The sequence below is a fragment of the Neophocaena asiaeorientalis genome, unplaced genomic scaffold, assembly GCF_003031525.2.
Source record: "Neophocaena asiaeorientalis asiaeorientalis breed wild unplaced genomic scaffold, Neophocaena_asiaeorientalis_V1.1 scaffold96, whole genome shotgun sequence".
In the NCBI taxonomy this organism is placed as follows: Eukaryota; Metazoa; Chordata; class Mammalia; order Artiodactyla; family Phocoenidae; genus Neophocaena; species Neophocaena asiaeorientalis.
The window spans coordinates 623,703-645,363 of NW_020175831.1; the positions used below are offsets into that span (position 1 = coordinate 623,703).

The 21,661-nt window shown below is 37.2% G+C and overlaps 1 protein-coding gene across 1 annotated transcript in view; it reads left to right on the top strand.

Moving 5' to 3' along the window:
- The first annotated feature begins 6 nt into the window (after window positions 1-6).
- The window catches only part of PDK1 (pyruvate dehydrogenase kinase 1), a 36,666-nt gene continuing 15,011 nt past the window's right edge, over window positions 7-21,661 (top strand). Inside the window, exons 1-8 of the mRNA XM_024732862.1 lie at window positions 7-154; window positions 1,930-2,071; window positions 4,777-4,848; window positions 6,890-7,074; window positions 7,388-7,483; window positions 8,495-8,572; window positions 10,041-10,117; window positions 11,933-12,031. Of these exons, the coding sequence (XP_024588630.1) occupies window positions 133-154; window positions 1,930-2,071; window positions 4,777-4,848; window positions 6,890-7,074; window positions 7,388-7,483; window positions 8,495-8,572; window positions 10,041-10,117; window positions 11,933-12,031 (771 nt within the window). The 5' untranslated portion in view covers window positions 7-132. The remainder of the gene's footprint in view (window positions 155-1,929; window positions 2,072-4,776; window positions 4,849-6,889; window positions 7,075-7,387; window positions 7,484-8,494; window positions 8,573-10,040; window positions 10,118-11,932; window positions 12,032-21,661) is intronic.

A 21,661-nucleotide genomic window follows, 5' to 3' on the forward strand; every position in this document is an offset into this window, starting at 1 on the left:
CCGGGGCTGCGCGCCGCCCGCCCCAGCGTCAGCCGCAGCCTCACCTCGGACTCGGGCTCCGGCCCGGCGCCTGAACGCGGCGTTCCGGGCCAAGTGGACTTCTACGCGCGCTTCTCACCGTCCCCGCTCTCCATGAAGCAGTTCCTGGACTTCGGTGAGTGCGGCCCGGACCTCGGGCCTTCCTGCGCAGCCCCAGCCGGGAGCTGCGGCCGCTGACCCCGGCCGGGCCCGGCCCGCGCGGACGCCCTCTTGTTTTCTGAGCGCCCCACTCAACGTCTCTCCCCGGGCGCCTTAGGCGCCTCCTTCCTTCCTCGCGGATGGATCTTTCTGCTCAGGTGCAGGGGCAGGCGAGATAACTGGAAGCGTGTGGGTTTTTTTTTGCCGTGTATTGTTGAAAAACAAACCCGGGGCCGAGGGCGGAATGACCCGTCGCTTTTCAGCGCCCGTGTGCACCTCCGCGCTCGCAGCCTGGCCGTTTCGGAAGAGCGCAGCTCCGGTGGGAAGCGAGTGTGCTGACACCTCTGGGAGTCGCGTTGGGATTCTGCAGAGTGCTGATAAATGCTTAGTTTTGCATATGATGATTGCATAAAAGTGGCGTGCTGATAGGGGAAGCAGGTTATAACTGGCCCAGTGTTTCAGAGAATGTTTTCCTTGCCACTGGCTTAGGAGTTTCCACCAATGGCACATTCATTTCGTCAACAACAAACTCTGGAGCACGTGTAAAGTGCGTGAGTACAATATGATGTGGGGTTTGTTTACCAAAGTGACTATCGACTTTCGCCTTCCTCGGATGGGTGCTTCCTGGTTTTCTCTAGAAAGGCTGCAGAGGAATTTCAAAGTCAGGCATTTAAATTAACTTTGCCTTCTCATATGGGGGCGCTAAGGGGAAACGGGGGAAACTAATAAAGTCAAAACTTGGAGTAGGCAAAGTTATCTTCAGCATTTTGAGTGCTGTTTGGTCACTAACGGATCACTAGTGGCTTGAAAGATACCACCATGGTATCTTTTGGTATTTTGAACTTGTGGTTTACAGTGGCAATTTTGTTTGGCTCGGAGCTCTTGGTTTTTGTTTTTACTTTAAAATGACTGTAGTGTGATTAAGGGGTGAATTTGGCCTTGTTCCCAAGTATGCCATTAAACTTTCACAGGAAAATGTTTTAATACAATAATTCCTGCTATTGACAATCTAGTTTTTGCTAAGGATGTCTCTTGCTAAAACAGCAAGATTAAATCAGTGAGTTTAAAATGCATTACTGAAATAACAGGGCTTTTTAGTTTAACTTAAATGAAACTGCTTGCCAAAGGAGATTCTACAGCTGTTCTGCTTAGCATCTTGAGATAGGAGTGGAGGAGGAAGCAGGTTGCTTTCCAGGAATCAAACAATTGAATAGGACCTGCTGGGGGAGAAGCTTGAAGATGATTGCTGAACAGGCATTGGTATTTTTTGCTTTGTTGCCTGAAAGATTCTTCTACATTTACTCTTTGCTTATGGCAATTAGTGTAGTAGTTCTGCGTGGAATCAATGCATCTTCCTGTGAACATGTCAAAATTTCCGTTTCTTAGAGAGGTTCTTCTCATAAACCTAGAGTTAAGAAACAGATTTTTTTAATGATAGCAACAACAAGTTACATAGGATAGGTTTTTGCAGGTCCTACGTTAATTAGACCCTGTGACTTGCTTAGGCTTGCTTAGGTTGTCTTAGTTCTAAGATGGGAGATGTGAGTAATGGAGATAAGAAAGTATCCTCATTGCTGCTGTACAGTGTGGTTGGAAGGGTAGGAGTTGGAAGGTCATTCAGGGTATCTTGTCCCTTGCCTCCTCTTCCTTGCCCTGTCATATGGTGATGCTACCACTTGCCAAATAACTCCCTCTGTGTTTCTCCCTGCCTTATGGCCTCCACTTACTGCTCTTCCCACTCTTTGGTTTCAGGATCTGTGAATGCTTGTGAAAAGACCTCATTTATGTTTCTGCGGCAAGAGTTGCCTGTGAGATTGGCAAATATAATGAAAGAAATAAGTCTTCTTCCAGATAATCTTCTCAGGACACCATCAGTTCAATTGGTGCAAAGCTGGTAAGATTCCCTGTCTTGAGTTTGCAATTTCCATAGAGTTGTAGACTTTACCCGAAGTTAAAGCAAATACTTTTTTACTCTTCAGGGGAATCTTAAGGTAGTGGCAGCAAACCTCCTCCTTTGTTTGGATGTATCTGGGTTTATCCCCTGAATCCTGGACTGTACTACTTTTTGGTTTTGAAAAAAACAATCAGAACTGCACAGAAATACAAACACTATATTTCAGATTTGTGTTATTAAATCTGCAGGGATGTTATTTTATAATGTAATAAAAATATCTACTGTATGGTGATAGTTAGGGATTTATGTACATTACCTTTAATCCCTTCAATAACCCTGCCCAGTAGGCATGATTACCTCCATTTTATAGATGAGAAAACTGAGGCACCTACAGATTAAGTCCTTTGTCCGAGGCAGTACCAGTCGTGGTGGAGCTGGGATTCAAACTCAGATTTGTTTGTTTCTACTGCCCCATGCTGTGGTTAGATTAATAAAATGTATTAAAGGGTATAAATATTTTTTATAAACTGAATTTATTTTATTGAAGTATATTTTTATAAATCACAAAAGTTAAAATCTTTATTCTACCATTTAAAGACAATTAGAAGTTATTAGAATTGTGTAGAAACTATGATCTCTCCTTTAAAAAATGACAGTAGAGGTATTAAAAGTGTGCACACATATGTGGCCACCTGTGTACAGCCTTCTTGTTAATGTTATTAAAAGTGTTACTCTCTTAAGCACTATAGATTTCAAACAAAAGAGTTTGCCAGATTTCAGTCTTAAATGGAAAAAATTGAGCTGCAAGACATTTCCCAATTATGATTTGTGGAGATCCTAGCTTTCCTGTTGTAGGCATTATAGTTTTGGAAGAAGCTGATCTAATGTCAGTCTTTTAAAATAAGTGAAAGAAGTATGACTGCTACATAAATGATAATTAGATGCCATGTAGTCCAAGAATGTAACAGAAATGTGGTTTAAGTAAGAGGAACTCTGATGGAAGGGGGACATACAATTTTCTATGGAGGCTTATTCCTGTTTTGTTTTGTTTTGTTTTTAATTCATTAAAAATAGAATATGCTGCATTTTGAAATCTTATCTGTGCCTAACACATTGTAAGTCTTGAAAATTTGATGCCAAAAACTCGGCCTCTGTGCACTGGTGCCGAATCAAATCTTGAAGACAAGAGTTTTGGGAGAAGTAGGAAAGAATAGCTTATTGCTTTGCCAGGCAAAGTGGGACACAGTGGGCTCATGCCCTGAAAAACTGTGTCCCAACCCACAGAGATTTGGTGATTATAGCAGTGGTTCAAGGGCAGGGTTTGCTGATAAGGACCAGGGTGTGTGCAGGGCCTGCAGTCCTTTCATCTGGCCTCAGGTGGTCTCCCGATGAGCTTCCTGAGGTTATCAAACTGTGACCTTCTCTGGATTAAAGAATGCTAACATATTCCATTTGTTGGGGGTTTTAGTTCTGTAAAAAAGCTCAAAGATATTGTTATGTATCTCACTTGAGGTGGAACCAGGACCTGCCCCAAGGCTGCACTGTTGTTTCTTGGCTGCTCCTGCCTTGTCTCTGCATCCCCTCCCTTCCCTGATTACCAACTGTTTGGACCTGCCCTTTGGAACTCAGGGAAGGTTGTGGAGGCTGGAGTCTATTCCCTACAAACAAGAAACAGGGGACATGGAAAGGCTTCCATGCCCAGGAGCCCCACAGGGTCCTGCTTGGTTTCAGTATCTCTTGAATAAAGAGCGTAATTGTTCTTGCCAATAAAGAGAAAAGTAAGTGTTAAGTCGTAACAGTAGACATCAGAATCACTTGACTTTGGAATGTATTGGCATGCAGTAAGGCATATTGCTTGTCAGAAACAACTTTCCAAACCAACATGTGGATTTACAGATTTTTAAAACACTTTCATTGCCCCTGGGTGCCTGCTAAGTTATGGCAGTTTTAGATCAAGCCAAAGCAGACCTTACACTACTGATGGTCATTGAATGGTAGGTGTTTTGGCTCTGGCGCTGCACTGCCACTGTGCTCCTCAGCATGACCTTCAGAGAGTCATCTGGCTTCCCTCATTTTGTTCCTTTACCAGGTGATTTGCTCCCTTGAATTGTTAGGTAAATTAAAAACCTGCATTTTCATGACTTTTGTGTTTTTGTTCAGTTGTTTAAAAGAACCGCATGTTAGATTGTAAACTTTCAATAAACATCTGTTGACTGGACACAAACATCTAAAATTAAGTTTTTAAAGCAGAGGCATTTAAGTTAGACTCTTAGACCAAGGTAGGCTGACATCCACATTTTACTGAGACTAAGACAAGTTAAGTCATTTGCCCAATATCACATAACTATTGGTGACAGACTCAGTTCTCATAAGTCAGTATTTATACTGTAAGGTACAGTGGTAATTTTAAGAAATTTAAAAACTATCTTAGAGTATAGAACTTTAAAAAAAAAAGTAGTAGGAAATCTTAAAATTCTTAAATCAAATTTAACCTAAGCTTTTAGGAGAAAACATATACCTTCTTCTAATTATTGTCAGGCGCTTTGCTTGAACGTGAATGGGTATAAAAATCCTACTTCAACCATAATTTGTTAAAAATTAATTAAAAATTAAGAAATGTTAAAAATGCCTTTTGAACATTTTCACAATATTAAAGTTTCAAAATGTAAAAGAACAGCTTTACTAGGGGTTGATTTGCATTTTAGGTATATCCAGAGTCTTCAGGAGCTTCTTGATTTTAAGGACAAAAGTGCTGAAGATGCTAAAACTGTTTATGAGTAAGTACACAGTTTTGACCCTATTCTGAACAGAATTTTTATACTGTTTGAACATCATATAAAAAATGTAAAGGTATTGAGCTTATACCTGCTGTTGGGTCACTTTAGGAAAATTGATTAACTTTTAGTTTCCTACTGCTCTAGAACATATGGTGGTATATGTGTCTATAGCAGCCCATACAGGCCAATCAGGTAACATAAGTTCGTAAATTGGGCTGGGCATAAGAAAATCTTCATGTTCCTCTTAACTCTAGTGTAAAGAAAGATATAATTCAAGTGGGATGACCAATATGGAAATGTAGATGTGGCCTCAGTACCACTTGGATGATAGGGGGCTGGTGAGGACTCTTGACCTGGAGAGTGCATGCTTCTAAAGGACAGCCATCTCAGCTCTGCTGATCATTGCTGAGCAGAAACACTGCCCAGATCATCTGATCTGTGTGTGTGTGTGTGTGTAAGAAAAACTGCAAGTCTAGTTTTTTTTTAAAGTAAAATCTCCTAATTTTGAAAGATTGGAAACTAATTAAATTTTTAACAAACACTGAAGGTCTACAAAAACTTGTCTATGGGTCTCTAGTTTATGACCAGTGGTCTTTGAGACAGTGTAAGTAATGTGACCTGTTTAATAATCAACATACCAGGACTAATAAGCCCCATAGTCCCCTAAGGCAAGTTACCTGCTTATTCCAGTGAATGTTGCTCAGAACTTAAAGGCTACCTCTTTTGTTGTCCTTCGAGTGCATTACACATTTTTTATTTACTGTCTTTGAAGGTGATAGCAACATTTCACTTTTTAAACATGATTTTGGTCTGAAAATAACATCAGGAATTTTACTCTGTGTCTAGGTATGCAGCATAGTTTACACAGATGATGTCATTTAATCTTTAAAATAACTCTACTGAGGTAATACTATCTGTGCACAAAGAGGTTAAGTAACATAAGATAGCATTAAGGTCACAGAGATAGCAAATGGATTTGGACCCACTCAGTCTTACTTAAAAGTAAACATTATGCTGTAGAACCTTCTGGGAAAAGTTATTCAGAGCTGAATTTTAAAAAATAAGGTGAGCAGCCAGGCAGAATACTGCAGGTTTTGGTTTTGACAAGATAGAGAGATGTGAAATAAATGATTAAGGAGTGACTAGAAATGATGAGTTGATTGTTGTTTTTGAGGAGTTTTGTTGTTTGTATTTTGGATTAACAGTTTGGTTTCAAAACTAATTACAAGCTAGGAATTCCAGAAATGTTTTGAGTAGTGAGAGCATCATTGGAATAGGTTAATAGCATTCAAGATGATGACTTTGAATGAGAAAGCACTCATTCGGAAGTGTAAATTCTTACGGGTATATTACAAGATGGATTTTGTTACTTCATAACTAAGACTTCTTTCCTCTTTTATTTAGTTCTTTAAATTAACCATGCAATAATGTCTTCCGAATGATAGAAATGGGAAGCCTGGATGGCTTGAAGATTTTTCTTTGAACACAACATTTACCTTTTCTTCTCCCATTTTTTTTTAAACTCATTGGATGAATGGACTTAGAATTCTTTTCTACTTTTCTAAGTGGCCCTTTCTGTTTTTGAACCTGGGGAATAGTTCCAAAATAGACAGCCTTTATTGGCTCATTCATCTTCATTCCTTACAGAGCATGTGTTCCCTAGAAGCAAGTACTCTGTCTTCCCTTATGCTGAATGTCCCTGGATCCATCCTCATAGCAAGTGCTCAGATAATCTTAGTTAATAATGGTTAAAGAAAACCCTTCACATTTGTAGGATTGTGCTTTGTGGCCGTGTTACTTTCAGGAGTTCCCAGAAAATAATTACATCTCACAAGTTCTATTTTGGAATTTCTTAACATCTCCATAGATGTGGTATATTTTATCATCTGAAATATATTTAAATAAGTGTAAGAAAACATGCACCGATGCTTATTTTACTGAATTAGGGCTTCCTTGCCTAGTATTATTGAGTAAACTTAGATTTTAGTATCCCATTCACTTGCCAAAATATTTGGCTGTTTTAACAGACGGGTTTGTTTAGCTTTACAGATACTGTGATACGGATCAGGAACCGACACAATGACGTGATTCCCACGATGGCTCAGGGTGTGATTGAATACAAGGAGAGCTTCGGGGTGGATCCTGTCACCAGCCAGAATGTTCAGTACTTTTTGGATCGTTTCTACATGAGTCGCATTTCAATTAGAATGTTACTCAATCAGCACTGTGAGTGTCTGCAAGTCAAGAGAAGAAGCTAAATAAGATGTGTTGGTGTATTTTAAATTTATTTAGAAAACTTCCTTTTAGGGAGAACATTTAATTTTACTTTTTCACGTATTAAGAAAAGCAAATAGACTGCCGTACAAAGGAGCTTTTTTTAAATTGAGTTTTTATGTTTAACATTATGTAAAATACTATGTTTATGTTTAAGGAAAATACTTGTTCTACTGTTTGCTACCCATTAGAGAAACAGTATTCAAATCTGGACAGGGGCATTAGGTATTTTAGCTTATTTTATTTGTTTTTTATTTTTTGATAGCTTTATTATTTGGTGGAAAAGGCAAAGGAAGCCTGTCTCATCGAAAACACATTGGAAGCATAAATCCAAACTGCAATGTGGTTGAAGTTATTAAAGGTAAGTACCTTTCTCCTTTCAGAAAAAATGAAAAAATCAAAATTGAGTATTATTTCTTGCTATTAAAATAATTATTTATATTATGAGATAAAATGTTAGGAGTGAACGTATGGGTTTGAATATAACTTTATAATGCTAACTGTGCACTATGAATAGGACGAATGTTTTGTTGATACAGTGTTTTGTTAGAGTGTGGTGATGTTATGAAGCTATCGGTTGACTTCAAAATATTTCCTCCTACCCCCTTTCTAATTCCCTATATTGGAGCCATAATTCATAATAGTTTGGTTTGCATCTTTCTACACTTTTTTGTGTTTGTACCGTCTATACTCACACACATACATAACTGTTGGTCTTGTTTGTTGTTTTTGGAAAATGGGGTACTTTGTGTATATTTTTCTACAAGTTTACAGACATTGTACCATGTGCAGTACATATGGATATACACCAGGTTATTGAATGGCCGTTACGGATGTATCAGAATGTATTAATCCATCTCCTATTGATGCCTATTTCGGTTGTTTTAAATTTTCTATCACCAACAGTACTGCAGTGGACATCCTTAGATATGTGCTGACTTTTGCTAGTATTTTAGAAGGCAAGATTCCTAGAATCAAAAATATTTAAAGTGCCTTTCAAATTTTGATACCTCCAAAAACGTATCAATGAATGAGAGTGGCTATTCCCTAAACCCTTACAACTCTAAATTTTTGTTATCTGTATTGTAAATATTTTCTTCAGCCTTCTGGTTTTCTTTTTACTTTGTTTATGGTGTCTTTTCCCATACAGATATTTTAATTTTTTGTGATCATATCTGTCATTTTTTCCTTTCTGGCCTTTAGGCTTTGTCATGTCGTACTTAAAAAAGACCTTCCCCAAACTAAGATTATTAAAGTATATTTTTTTCTGTAGAAAGTTTTAAAATTTCTTTTGTCTATATACTATTGCCATCTTAATGCATGAAACAGAAGTAAATTTATTTAATGACTTTTTTGTTTTGATTCACACTAGATGGCTATGAAAATGCTAGGCGTCTGTGTGATTTGTATTATATTAACTCTCCCGAACTAGAACTTGAAGAACTAAATGGTAAGCCTGATGCCTTTTCCTTAATGATTAGTGTTACGATTACCAGAGAAGGAATGATAAGAAGAATTTAGATTTGTTTTAATTAAAAGAACTTTTCATCACCTTCTTCATTGGATCTGAAAACTGAGGGAGAGCAAATCATGTTAAAAATATATGTATTTATGTGTGTGTACATATATATATATATTTTTTAATTTAGTTGGATCCTGTCTGAAAGACATTTTGGCTTTTTCTTCCCCGTTTTCCTTATTTTTAATTGATAATATTGATTCTTTGCTTATTTTTGATTTTCTGGTTAGTCATAGAAAAAAGTGATGCCGAGAAAATTACATCTGACTTTTATATGTACTTCAATAATGTATGGTTTACCCTTTAAGATTTCTGTTTCCTGAGTTGTAAACCATTTTTTATTGTTGAGGAAGTAAAAAGACTGGAGATGTAAAAGAGGAAAGGATGCTCATCTATATGAGAATCTGATTATTTCTGATGGTCTTCTTTTTACCCTGACTAGTGCCTTTTGGACACAAAAGGTTTAGATGCCTTGGAAGGAGATTGATGAGTCTCCCTGTTTTTCCTTGAGGTAGGGTAGTTTGATAGAGGGACAAACATTTCCTAAGTTAAAATCACCCTTTAAGAAGAATGAAATTAAATAGGCTTTACTGAGTTGTATTCTGGACCTTAGAGTGGGAGGGCAGTGGAGGAAGTTGCCCCATTGAAAATAGAATTGCCTGGTTTTCTAAAGCCATATGGTACCATTCAGTAAATAAGAACCACAATGCACAAGTGATAGTTTGGGAACCTGAACTGCTCTGGGCATGTTTCCAAGGGACAGTATTCAGTGGAGAGTCCAGTTTATTGGCTAAATTAGAATTCTAAGGTATGGAGACTCTTACTCCTTTACTAAAAGTTCTGCTTTACTTATTATCTGCCCTCTACCCCCAGCTGGGCTCCTATTAAATGTTTGAATGTAGAATTAGTAGTCCTTGATAAATTGATGCTAGCTCAAAGTTTTTATTCAGATCTATATCCGTTGAAGTACCTAAAATAAAACAAAACGTTCCACCTGGGTGAAAAAATTAAAAAATGGCTTTTTAAAGAAATAATGTATTTATGTGGGTTGGACCAAGTAGACTTTAACACTTCTTTTTGGAAGGTGAAATTCCGACCTTAAGGCTGAGTGTCTTAAAACAGACTCACCGTTGTAGACAAGAATGGGAAGATGGGTTGGCAGATCATTATGCAGGATTGCAAGAGTGAGTGCAGGACTCTTGTTGTCACAGTCAGTTATAAATTTGTGTGAGCATTGGGTTCAAACACTGATTCAGTGAAGAACTGGTGTGGCCCTTCTCCCCCAAATAGTACTATCCTCCATAGTAAATGTTTTCTTTTCATCACTACACAATATATTCTTTAAAATGCTCTAAGCACATCTCTCTGTACTTTCATATTTTTCTCTTCTGCTCTGTAGCAAAATCACCAGGACAGCCAATACAAGTGGTTTATGTACCATCCCATCTCTATCACATGGTGTTTGAACTTTTCAAGGTTTGTAAAATAGTATTACGTCACCTTTATCAGTCCTTTTCTAAGGTTAGGAATCTGCTTTGAAAGTTTAAATACTGTACCGCATTTTCCTCAGTTTCATTAAAAGATACCCTTTCATGTTCGGTGTCATGTCACATCACTGGAGATCCGCTGTTTGTCAACACTCACAGGCCCCTCAGTTTAATGGTAAGCTCAGACCTGGGACTCAGAAAGACCTGGATTTGAATTCCAATTCTGCCACGTAATATGTGTGTGACCTTGGGCAAGTCACTCAACCTTTCTGAGCCTCAGTTTACTCCTCTGTAAAACAAGGATAATACTATCTAGGTTACTATGAAGAGAATAACATACTAAATTCTAATACAGTGGCAGCACACTATAGGTGCTCAATAAAGTTTTATTTATATTTTTACAAAACAAAATATTTAGAAGAATGATTCTCAACTTTCACCTCTAAAGGACCAGTCCCACTGTTATATGCATTTTTTTTGAGAAAGTCACTTATATTGATTTACAGGACTTCTCCTGTTATTTTTGCTCTTTACAGCAAAATTTGAAAACTAAATACAATTATGCTAATAATATTGAGAGTACGTTTTTTCTCATCAACACACCAATGACACTTGCTGGTAGACAGGAAAGTGAATGATGAGGAGTGGTACGGGTCCACGTGGCTGAAAATTACACCCCAGATCAAGCCTGTAGTCTCTCTCAGTGTGGTTACCATGTCTTCAGCCAAGAGCCTGTGGAAGAGAGAAGAGGTGGCTTTCAGCCTGATCATGAAAAAGGAAAATACAGTGAAACACAGAAAAACTGGTTGACTGTCTTAGAATAGCAAAGATTGAAGAATGTTCTTGGTTCTAAGACAGCAAGAACGTATTGAATATCTTACAAAAATCTTTCTACCAAAGTAGTTAAATGAATAAACGATTGGCACTTCAAGGATTAAAAGTAACTTTTTTCCTTGAAATTGCAGTCACATAAAGATCTTGTTCCCCATGATGCTTTATAAAAGAAATATTACCATATTATGTAACAGATTTTATATTATGTCAGTGATAATGGCTTCTGTCTGAAACCTGATCTTAAATGGCCTTTGGTAGAGATGACAGACTCCCCTCCTCAGGGGACTCAATCCTGATTGGTGTTCCAGGGCCACACACTCTTATTTCCAAGTTCAGTCCTGTCTTTTGCCTTTTAAACTGTATCTAGTCTTAGCAGTTCCTACACTCCAATGCTACATGTCATGTTATCACTTAGTGCTTATGATATGTTGGCACTGTGTACCCTGTATCCTCTAGAAATTGGTCAAAACAGTTTTACAGTGTAAATACCCCAGTTTCAAACTAGTGGTAACTTGGATTCATTTCCACATCATAATAAGACTTGCTATTAATACTAAATGAAAAAATTGTTTTTTCTTAAAGCAATTTATGGCAATTTAAATAGTTCTTTAAAATGGAGATGAAACTGTTTTCAAAAAACAAGGTTTGCCCATTACCAAATTATAAAAATATTTGGATAGAATTTTCTGCTTTCATGTAAAACTAGTTAAAAGTGTCGAGAAGTCTGGTTTTGGAAAATATGCAGAATTTAGTTGGGGTCTTTAAATCTAAATATCTACCAAGTCCTTCAAAACTGACTTATTTTTTTAAAGTAATTCTTTAAATATGGTTATAAGAATTATGATTCTCTGGCATATTTCCACTGAATTAAATTTTTAGAAGAATTTCAAGTAGTGCATATGTACTTGAAAATTGTAATTAGTTTCTCTCTTTAAAGTTGCATTTTTAATGTAACCCTTATGTATTTCAGAATGCAATGAGAGCAACGATGGAGCATCATGCCGACAAAGGTGTTTACCCACCTATTCAAGTCCACGTCACACTGGGTAATGAGGATTTGACTGTGAAGGTAAATGCTGTTCTTTGTTTATTTTTTTAAATTGATGTACAGGCATGCACATATTTTCTAGAAGACAATTTATTCTTAGGAGAAAGAAATTCTGTAACTAACTGATAATAAGCACATTACTTCATTTATCTGGCAGGTTATGGAATATTCCCTTGAGTCTGTTTCTATTCTGGTCCTTCATCCAGATGATTCAAGTTAAAGTAAATCCTGGAGACAGACAGCTTAGCAGGATCATGAATGTCCACTTTGGTATCTACTTTGATAAGTAAAATCTAAAATATTTGGGTATCTGTAGTGTTACGTAGATAGTACATAATTTTTCATTTTTAAACAATGCTTTTTAATCTACTTTTGTTTCATTTGATTTTCATAGCAAATTTTAGTTAGGAGCAAAGGTAATTTTATTCTCAATTTTACAGATATGAAACTAGACACAGTGATTAGTTCATTATTAGATGGCCAATAAATGACACAGGACATGAAATCAGTCTTTTGACCCGAGTGCCAGGCCTTCTCTACTACATTTTTCAGATAGTCCAGTTTCTTAGAGTATGATGATGTTTCTCTCTTAAAAATAGTCATTTTAAATTTTGTATTAAATTAACAAATGAAGAGCATATAAAAATCATATATGTCAGGTCCTTGCCGTTTGTAGGTCACTACTCAGAGATAGTCTTTTAGTTGTTTCTTCTGGTATTTAGCTAGTTTAAAGTAGTATTCTAATATTGCTATATCTGAAATTAGAAATTTTTAAATAGCTAACATCAGCTTTCAGTTATGGTAGCTGAGAAGTTAGTTCTCTTAGAGCATCTCCCCTCTTTCTCCTCCCCCAGCCTCAATTGCCATTTTCCTAGCATTATAAGTTCATACATGGAATTATAGACTAAAAATAATCATCTTGCAGAACTTTTGAAGGCATCTACTGTTCCTTTTTTTTCTTAAGTATACAATTCAGTGGTTTTTAGTATATTCACAAGGTTTTACAACCATACCACTGTCTAATTTCAGAACATTTTCATCACTCCCAAGAAAATACTCAGTGTTCATTAGCAGTCACTCCCCATTTCCTCCTCTCCCCAGCCTTTAGCAACCACTAATCCACTTTCTGTATATGGATTTCCCTGTTTTGGACAGCTCATAAAAATGCAGTCATACGATACGTGGTCTTTTGTGACTGACTTCTTTCACTTAGTATATTATAGCATGTATCCATTCCTTTGTTTGGCTGAATAACATTATGTTGAATGGATATAAACATATGTTGCTTATTCATTCATCAGTTCATGGACATTTGGGTTGTTTTCATTTTTTGGTTTTTGTGAATAATGCTGCCATTTGTGTACAAGGCTTCGCGTAAACATTGGTTTTCAGTTCTCTTATGAATATACATAGGAGTTGAATTGCTTATAGGTAACTCTGTTTAACTTTTGAGGAATGCCAAACTCCTTGCCAAAGTGACTGTACCATTTTACATTTCCATCAGTAATGAATGAAAGTTCTAGTTTTTCCATATCCTTGCCAACATTTGTTATTGTCAGTCTTTTTGATTATAGCCATTCTAATGGGTGTAAGTGATATATATCTTCTTTGAAAAAATGTCAATTAAGATCCTTTGCTCAGTTTTTAAGTGGGTTGTCTTTTTATTGTTGAGCTATAAGAGTTCTATTTATTTGTTTTCTATCGTAGATACTAGTCCCTAATGAGATATATGGTTTGCCAATGTTCTCCCATTCTGTGGCTTTCATCATAGTGTTCTTTGGAACACAAAGGTTTTAATTTTGAAGAATTGCGGTTATTCTATTTTTTCTTTTATTGCTTGTGCTTTCCGTGTCACATCTAAGAAGAAACCATTGCCTAATCCAAAATCACAAAAATTTATGCCTTTGTTTCTTTCTAAGAGTTTTATAGTTTTATTTCTTATGTTTACGTCTTTGATCTAATTTTGAGTTAATTTTTATAAATGGTTTGAGGTAGGGATCCAGTTTCATTCTTTTGCAGATAGATATCCAGTTGTCCCAGTACCATTTGTGAAAAGACTATTCTTTCTCCATTGAATTTTCATGTCATCCTGGTCAAAAATCAATTGCTTGTAAATGTATAGGTTTATTTCTGGATTCTCAATTCTATTCCATTGGTCTATATATCTCTCCTTAAGCACATTTTGATTATTATTGTTTTGTTGTAAGTTTTGAAATTGGCAAATGTGAGTCTTCAAACTTTGTTCTTCCCTTTCAAGGTTGTTTTGACTATTATGGGTTCAGAGCATTTTCATAAGAATTTTAGTATCAGCATGTCAATTTCTGCAAGAAACACCAGCTTGAATTTTTATGGGGATCAAGTTCAATGTATTAGATCAATTAAGTCTTCCAGTTCATGAACAACAGGATGTCTTTGCACTTATTTAGGTCTCTTTAATTTCTTTCATCAGTGTTTTATGATTTTCAGTGTACAAGTCTAACACTTATTTTGTTAAGTTTATTCTTAATTATTTTATTCTTTTGGGGGCTATTGTAAATGGAATTGTTTTCTTTCATTTTTGGATTGTACATTGCCAGTGTATAGGAATATAATTGATTTTTGTGTACTGATCTTGTATCCTGCAACCTTGCCAAACTCATTTATTAGTTTTCATAATTTTTTTGTGAACTCCTTAGGATTTTCTATACACAAGATCATGTCATCTGTAAATAGAAATCATTTTACTTCTTCCTTTCCAATCTGTTTTTTTTTCATTGCCTAATTGTGTGGCTAGAACCTCCAGTACAATGTTGAATACAACAGGTGTCCTTTTCTTTTTACTTACCTTGGGAAAGCTTTCAGTCTTTTTTTTTTTTACTTTTATATGATGGCCTGTTTTTTTTAATTAATTTATTTTTGTCTGCATTGTGTCTTCTTTGCTACACATGGGCTTTCTCTAGTTGTAGTGGGTGGGGGCTATTCTTTGTTACAGTGTGTAGGCTTCTCATTGCGGTGGCTTCTCTTGTTGCGGAGCACAGGCTCTAGGCACGTGGGCTTCAGTAGTTGTGGCTCGCGGGCTCAGTAGTTGTGGCTCGCGGGCTCTAGAGCGCAGGCTCAGTAGTTGTGGTACACAGGCCCACCTGCTCCACAGCATGTGGGATCCTCCTGGACCAGGGCTTGAACCTGTGTCCCCTGCATTGGCAGGCGGATTCTTAACCACTGCACCACTAGGGAAGCCCCAGAGCTCAGTTATTAAGTGTATATATGTTTATAATTTTATATCTTCTTGATGTGTTGACCCTCTGTCATTGTAAAATGTCCTTCTTTGTCTCTATTAACAATTTTTGACCTAAAGTATATTTTATCCAATATTAGTATAATATCCCAGCTCTCTTTTGGTTTCTGTTTTCATGGTGTATGTTTTTCCAGACTTTTTTACTTTGAACCCGTTTGCGTCTTCGAATCTAAAACGTGTCTCTTGTAAACAGCATATGGTTTGTTCATTTTTTTAATCCATCCTGCCAATGTCCACCTTTTAATTGGAGTGTTCAAGCCAGTTACATTTAACATAATAATTGTTAATGTAGAATTTACATTTGACATTTTGTTATTTTTTTCTATATATCTCGTGTCTTTCTTTATCCTTTATTTCACCATTACTGCTGCTTTTTTTGTTTAAATGATACTTTTTAGTTTATCATTTTAATTTCCTTGTTTTTTTTTAAATTATATTTCTTTGAGTTATTTTCTTAGTGGTTGTCCTGAGATTATAATTAATATTTATTTATAACAATCTAGTTCAGATTATATACCAACTTAATTTCAATAGTATACACAGACTTTGATCCAGTATAGGTCTGTTGCCTCCCCCTCCCCATCCTTTGTGGTGTTATTGGCATATACATATACATATCTTTATACATTGTATGTCCATCTACACAGATTTATAATTATTGCTCTGTGCAGTTGTCTTTTAAATAATACAGGAGAAAAAAGTTATGAACAAAAAAATACGCTTAAACAATCCTTTATATTTATCTATGTGGTTACCTTTCCTGGTGCTCTTTATTTATTCATGTGGATTTGATTTACTGTCTATTGTTCTTTTATTTTAGGGAGAAGGATTCCCTTTAGTATTTCTTGATAGGGGAGGTCTACCAATAATGAACTCAGTTTTTGCTTATCTGAGAATGTCTCAATTTCTCCTCCTTTTTTTTTTTTTTTTTTTTTTTGCAGTATGCAGGCCTCTCACTGTTGTGGCCTCTCCCGTTGCGGAGCACAGGCTCCGGATGCGCAGGCTCAGCAGCCATGGCTCATGGGCCTAGCTGCTCCGCGGCATGTGGGATCTTCCCGGACCGGGGCACAAACTCGTGTCCCCTGCATCGGCAGGCGGACTCTCAACCACTGCGCCACCAGGGAAGCTCTCTCCTTCATTTTTGAAGGATAATTTTACTGGCTATGGAATTCTTGGTTGATAGTCTTTTTCTTTCTATATTCATTTCTTTGAATATGTTAATCTTACTGCCTTTTGGCCTTCATGGTTTCTGATGAGAAACCAGCTGTTAATCTTTTTAGAATCCTTGGTGTGTGATGAGTCACTTTTCTTGCTGCTTTTAAGATTTTCTTCTTGGCTTTTGACAGTTTGATTGTAATCTGTCCAGGTATGGATCTCTGAGTTTATTATACTTGGAGTTTGAATAGCTTCATCTTTTTCATCAAAATCAGGAAGTTTCAGCTATTATTTATTCAAATACTCTTTTGTCCCTTTCTCTCTTTCTTCCTGGAATTCCCAATATGTGCATCAGTACACTTGATGGAGTCCCACAGGTGTTTTTGATGCTTTGTTCTTTTTTTTTTTCCTTTTTTTTTCTGTTTCTCAGATGGGATGATTTCAGTTGACGTGTCATCACTATTGATGATTCTTTCTTACAAGTGTTTAAGTCTGCTGTTGAGCCCTCCTAGTGAATTATTTTGTTTTGGTTATTATACTTCTCAACTCCAGAATTTCTATTTAGTTCTCTTACATAATTTCTATATTTTTTATTGCTATTCTTTATTTGGTGAGACATCATCCTCATACTTTACTTCTTTAGAAATGATTTCCTTTAGTTCTGTGAACATATTTAAAAGAGCTGATTTGAAGTCTTTGTTTAGTAAATTTGAGTTTCCTCAAGTATAGTCTCTATTGATTCCTTTTTTACCCTTGTGTATAGAACACACTTTCTTCCTTCTTTGTATATCTTATAATTTCTGTTGAAAATTAGACATTTAAAATAATATGGAGACCTTCAAGATGGCAGAGGAGTAACACGTGGAGCTCACCTTCCTCCCCACAAATACATCAGAAATACATCTACATGTGGAACACCTCCTACAGAACACCTACTGAATGCTGGCAGAGGACCTCAGACTTTGCAAAAGGCAAGAAACTCCCCACATACCTAGATGGGGCAAAAGAAAAAAGAAAAAACAGACAAAAGAATAGGGACAGGACCTGTACCTTGGGGAGGGAGCTGTGAAGGAGGAAAAGCTTCCACACACTACGAAGCCTCTTCACTGGCGGAGGCGAGGGGAGCTTCAAAGCCACGGAATAGAGCACAGCAATAGGGGTGCAGCAGGCAGAGCGGAGAGATTCCTGCACAGAGGATCGGTGTCGACCAGCACTCACCAGCCTGAGGGGCTTGTCTGATCACCTGCGGAGGTGAGTGGGGGCTGGGAGCTGAGGCTCAGGCTTCAGAGGTGAGACCCCAGGGAGAGGACTGGGGTTGGCTGTGTGAACACAGCCTGAAGGGGGTTAGTGCACCACAGCTAGCCAGGAGGGAGTCCGGGAAAAAGTCTGGAACTGCGTAAGAGGCAAGAGACCATTGTTTCGGGGTGTGTGAGGAGAGGGGGATTCAGTGCACCGCCTAAGCGAGCTCCAGAGACGGGCACGAGCCACGGCTACTAGCACAGACACCAGAGACGGACATGAAATTCTAAGGCCGCTGCTGCAGCCACCAAGAAGCCTGTGTGCAAGCACAGGTCACTATCAACACCTCCCCTCCCAGAAGCCTGTGCAGCCTGCCACTGCCAGGGTCCCATGATCCAGGGACAACTTCCCCGGGAGAACACACAGCGCACCTCAGGCTGTTGCAATGTCATGCTGGCCTCTGCCACTGCAGGCTCGCCCTGCATTTTGTACCCCTCTCTCCCCACCAGCCAGAGCCCCTTAATCAGCTGCTGCTTTAACCCTGTCCTGTCTGAGCGAAGAACAGACACCCTCAGGTGACCTACATGCAGTGGCAGGGCCAAATCCAAAGCTGAACCCCAGGAGTTGTGCAAACAAAGAAGAGAAAGGGAGCAGAATAAAGAAGAAGAACAAAAAGAATTGAGGACACTCTCAGAGACCTCTGGGACAACATTAAATGCACCAATATTCGAATTATGGGGGTTGCAGAAGAAGAGAAAAAGAAATGGACTGAGAAAATATTTGAAGAGATTATAGTTGAAAACTTTCCTGATATGGGAAACGAAATAGTCAAGTCTAGGAAGCACAGAGTCTCATACAGGATAAATCCAAGGAGAAACATGCCAAGACACATATTAATCAAACTATCAAAAATTAAATACAAAGAAAATGTATTAAAGCAGCAAGGGAAAAGCAACAAATAACATACAATGGAATCCCCATAAAGTTAACAGCTGATCTTTCAGCAGAAACTCTGCAAGCCAGAAGGGAGTGGCAGGACATATTTAAAGTGGTGAAAGGGAAAAACCTACAACCAAGATTATTCTACTCTGCAAGAATCTCATTGAGATTTGATGGAGAAATTAAAAGCTTTACAGACAAGCAAAAGCTACGAGAATTCAGCACCACCAAACCAGCTTTACAACAAATGCTAAAGAACTTCTCTAGGCGGGAAACACAAGAGAAAGAAAAGACCTTCAATACCAAACCCAAAACAGTTAAGAAAATGGTAATAGGAACGTACATATCAATAATTACCTTAAATGTAAATGGATTAAATGCTTCAACCAAAAGACATAAACTGGCTGAATGGATGCAAAAACAAGACCAGTATATATGCTGTCTACAAGAGACCCACTTCATACCTAGGGACACATACAGACTGAAAGTGAGGGCATGGAAAAGATATTCCATGCAAATGGAAATCACAGGAAAGCTGGAGTAGCAATTTCCATATCAGACAAAATAGATTTTAAAATAAAGACTATTAGAAGAGACAAAGAAGGACACTACATAATGATCAGGGTATCAATCCAAGAAGAAGATAGAACAACTGTAAACATTTATGTACCCAACATAGGAGCACTTCAATACATAAGGCACATGGTAATGGCCATAAAAGGGAAAATCGACAGTAACACAATCATAGGGGACTTTAACACCCCACTTTCACCAATGGACAGGTCATCCAAAATGAAAATAAATAAGGAAACACAAGCTTTAAATGATACATTAAACAAGGTGGACTTAATTGATATTTATACGACATTCCATCCAAAAACAACAGAATACACTTTCTTCTCAAGTGTTCATGGAACATTCTCCAGGATAGACCATACCTTGGGTCACAAATTTAAGAAAATTTGGTAAATTTAAGAAAATTGAAATCATATCAAGTATCTTTTCCGACCACAACGCTATGAGACTAGATATCAAACACAGGAAAAAAACTGTAAAAAATACAAACACATGGAGGCTAAACAATACACTACTTAATAACGAAGTGATCACTGAAGAAATCAAAGAGGAAATCAAAAAATACCTAGAAACAAATGACAATGGAGACACGACAACTCAAAATCTATGGGATGCAGCAAAAGCAGTTCTAAGAGGGAAGTTTATAGCAGTACAATCCTACCTCAAGAAACATATCAAATAAACAACCTAACCTTAACACCTAAAGAAAGCAATTAGAGAAAGAAGAACAAGAAAAACCCAAAGTTAGCAGAGGGAAAGAAATCATAAAGATCAGATCAGAAATGAATGAAAAAGAAATGAAGCAAACAATAGCAAAGATGAATAAAACTTAAAGCTGGATCTTTGAAAAGATAAACAAAATTGATAAACCATTAGCCAGACTCATCAAGATAAAAAGGGAGAAGACTCAAATCAATAGAATTAGAAATGAAAAAGGAGAAGTAACAACTGACACTGCAGAAATACAAAAGATCATGAGAGATTACTACAAGCAACTCTATGCCAATAAAATGGACAACCTGGAAGAAATGGACAAATTCTTAGAAAAGCACAATCTTCCGAGACTGAACCAGGAAGAAATAGAAAATATAAACAGACCAATCACAACATTGAAATTGAGACTGTGATTAAAAATCTTCCAACAAACAAAAGCCCAGGACCAGATGGCTTCACAGGCGAATTCTATCAAACATTTAGAGAAGAGCTAACACCTATCCTTCTCAAACTCTTCCAAAATACAGCAGAGGGAGGAACACTCCCAAACTCATTCTACGAGGCCACCATCACCCTGATACCAAAACCAGACAAAGATGCCACAAAGAAAGAAAACTACAGGCCAATATCACTGATGAACATAGATGCAAAAATCCTCAACAAAATACTAGCAAACAGAATCCAACAGCACATTAAAAGGATCATACACCATGATCAAGTGGGGTTTATTCCAGGAATGCAAGGATTCTTCAATATACGCAAATCTATCAATGTGATAAACCATATTAACAAATTGAAGGAGAAAAACCATATGATCATCTCAATAGATGCAGAGAAAGCTTTCGACAAAATTCAACACCCATTTATGATAAAAATCCTCTGGAAAGTAGTCATAGAGGGAACTTATCTCAACATAATAAAGGCTATGTATGACAAACCCACAGCGAACATGTTCTCAGTGGTGAAAAACTGAAACCATTTCCTCTAAGGTCAGGAACAAGACAAGGTTGTCCACTCTCACCATTGTTATTTCACATAGTTTTGGAAGTTTTAGCCACAACACTAGAGAAGAAAAAAGAAATAAAAGAAATCCAAATTGGAAAAGAAGAAGTAAAGCTGTCACTGTTTGCAGATGACATGATACTATACATAGAGAATCCTAAAGATGCTACCAGAAAACTACTAGAGCTAATCAATGAATTTGGTAAAGTAGCAGGATACAAAATTAATGCACAGAAATCTCTTGCATTCCTATACACTAATGATGAAAAATATGAAAGAGAAATTAAGGAAATACTCCCATTTACCACTCAGACAAAAAGAAGAAAATACCTAGGAAAAAACCTACCTAAGGAGACAAAAGACTTGTATGCAGAAAACTATAAGACACTGATAAAAAAAATTAAAGATGATACAAACAGATGGAGAGATATACCATTTTCTTGGATTGGAAGAATCCACATTGTGAAAATGACCATACTACCAAAAGCAATCTACAGATTCAGTGCAATCCCTATCAACTACCAATAGCATTTTTCACAGAACTAGAACAAAAACTTTCACAATTTGTATGGAAACAAAAATGACCCCGAATAGCCAAAGCAATCTCGAGAACGAAAAATGGAACTCGGGGAATCAGGCTCCTGGACTTCAAACTATACTACAAAGCTACAGTAATCAAGACAGTATGGTACTGGCACAAAAACAAATACAGATCAATGAAACAGTATAGAAAGCGCCCAGAGATAAACCCA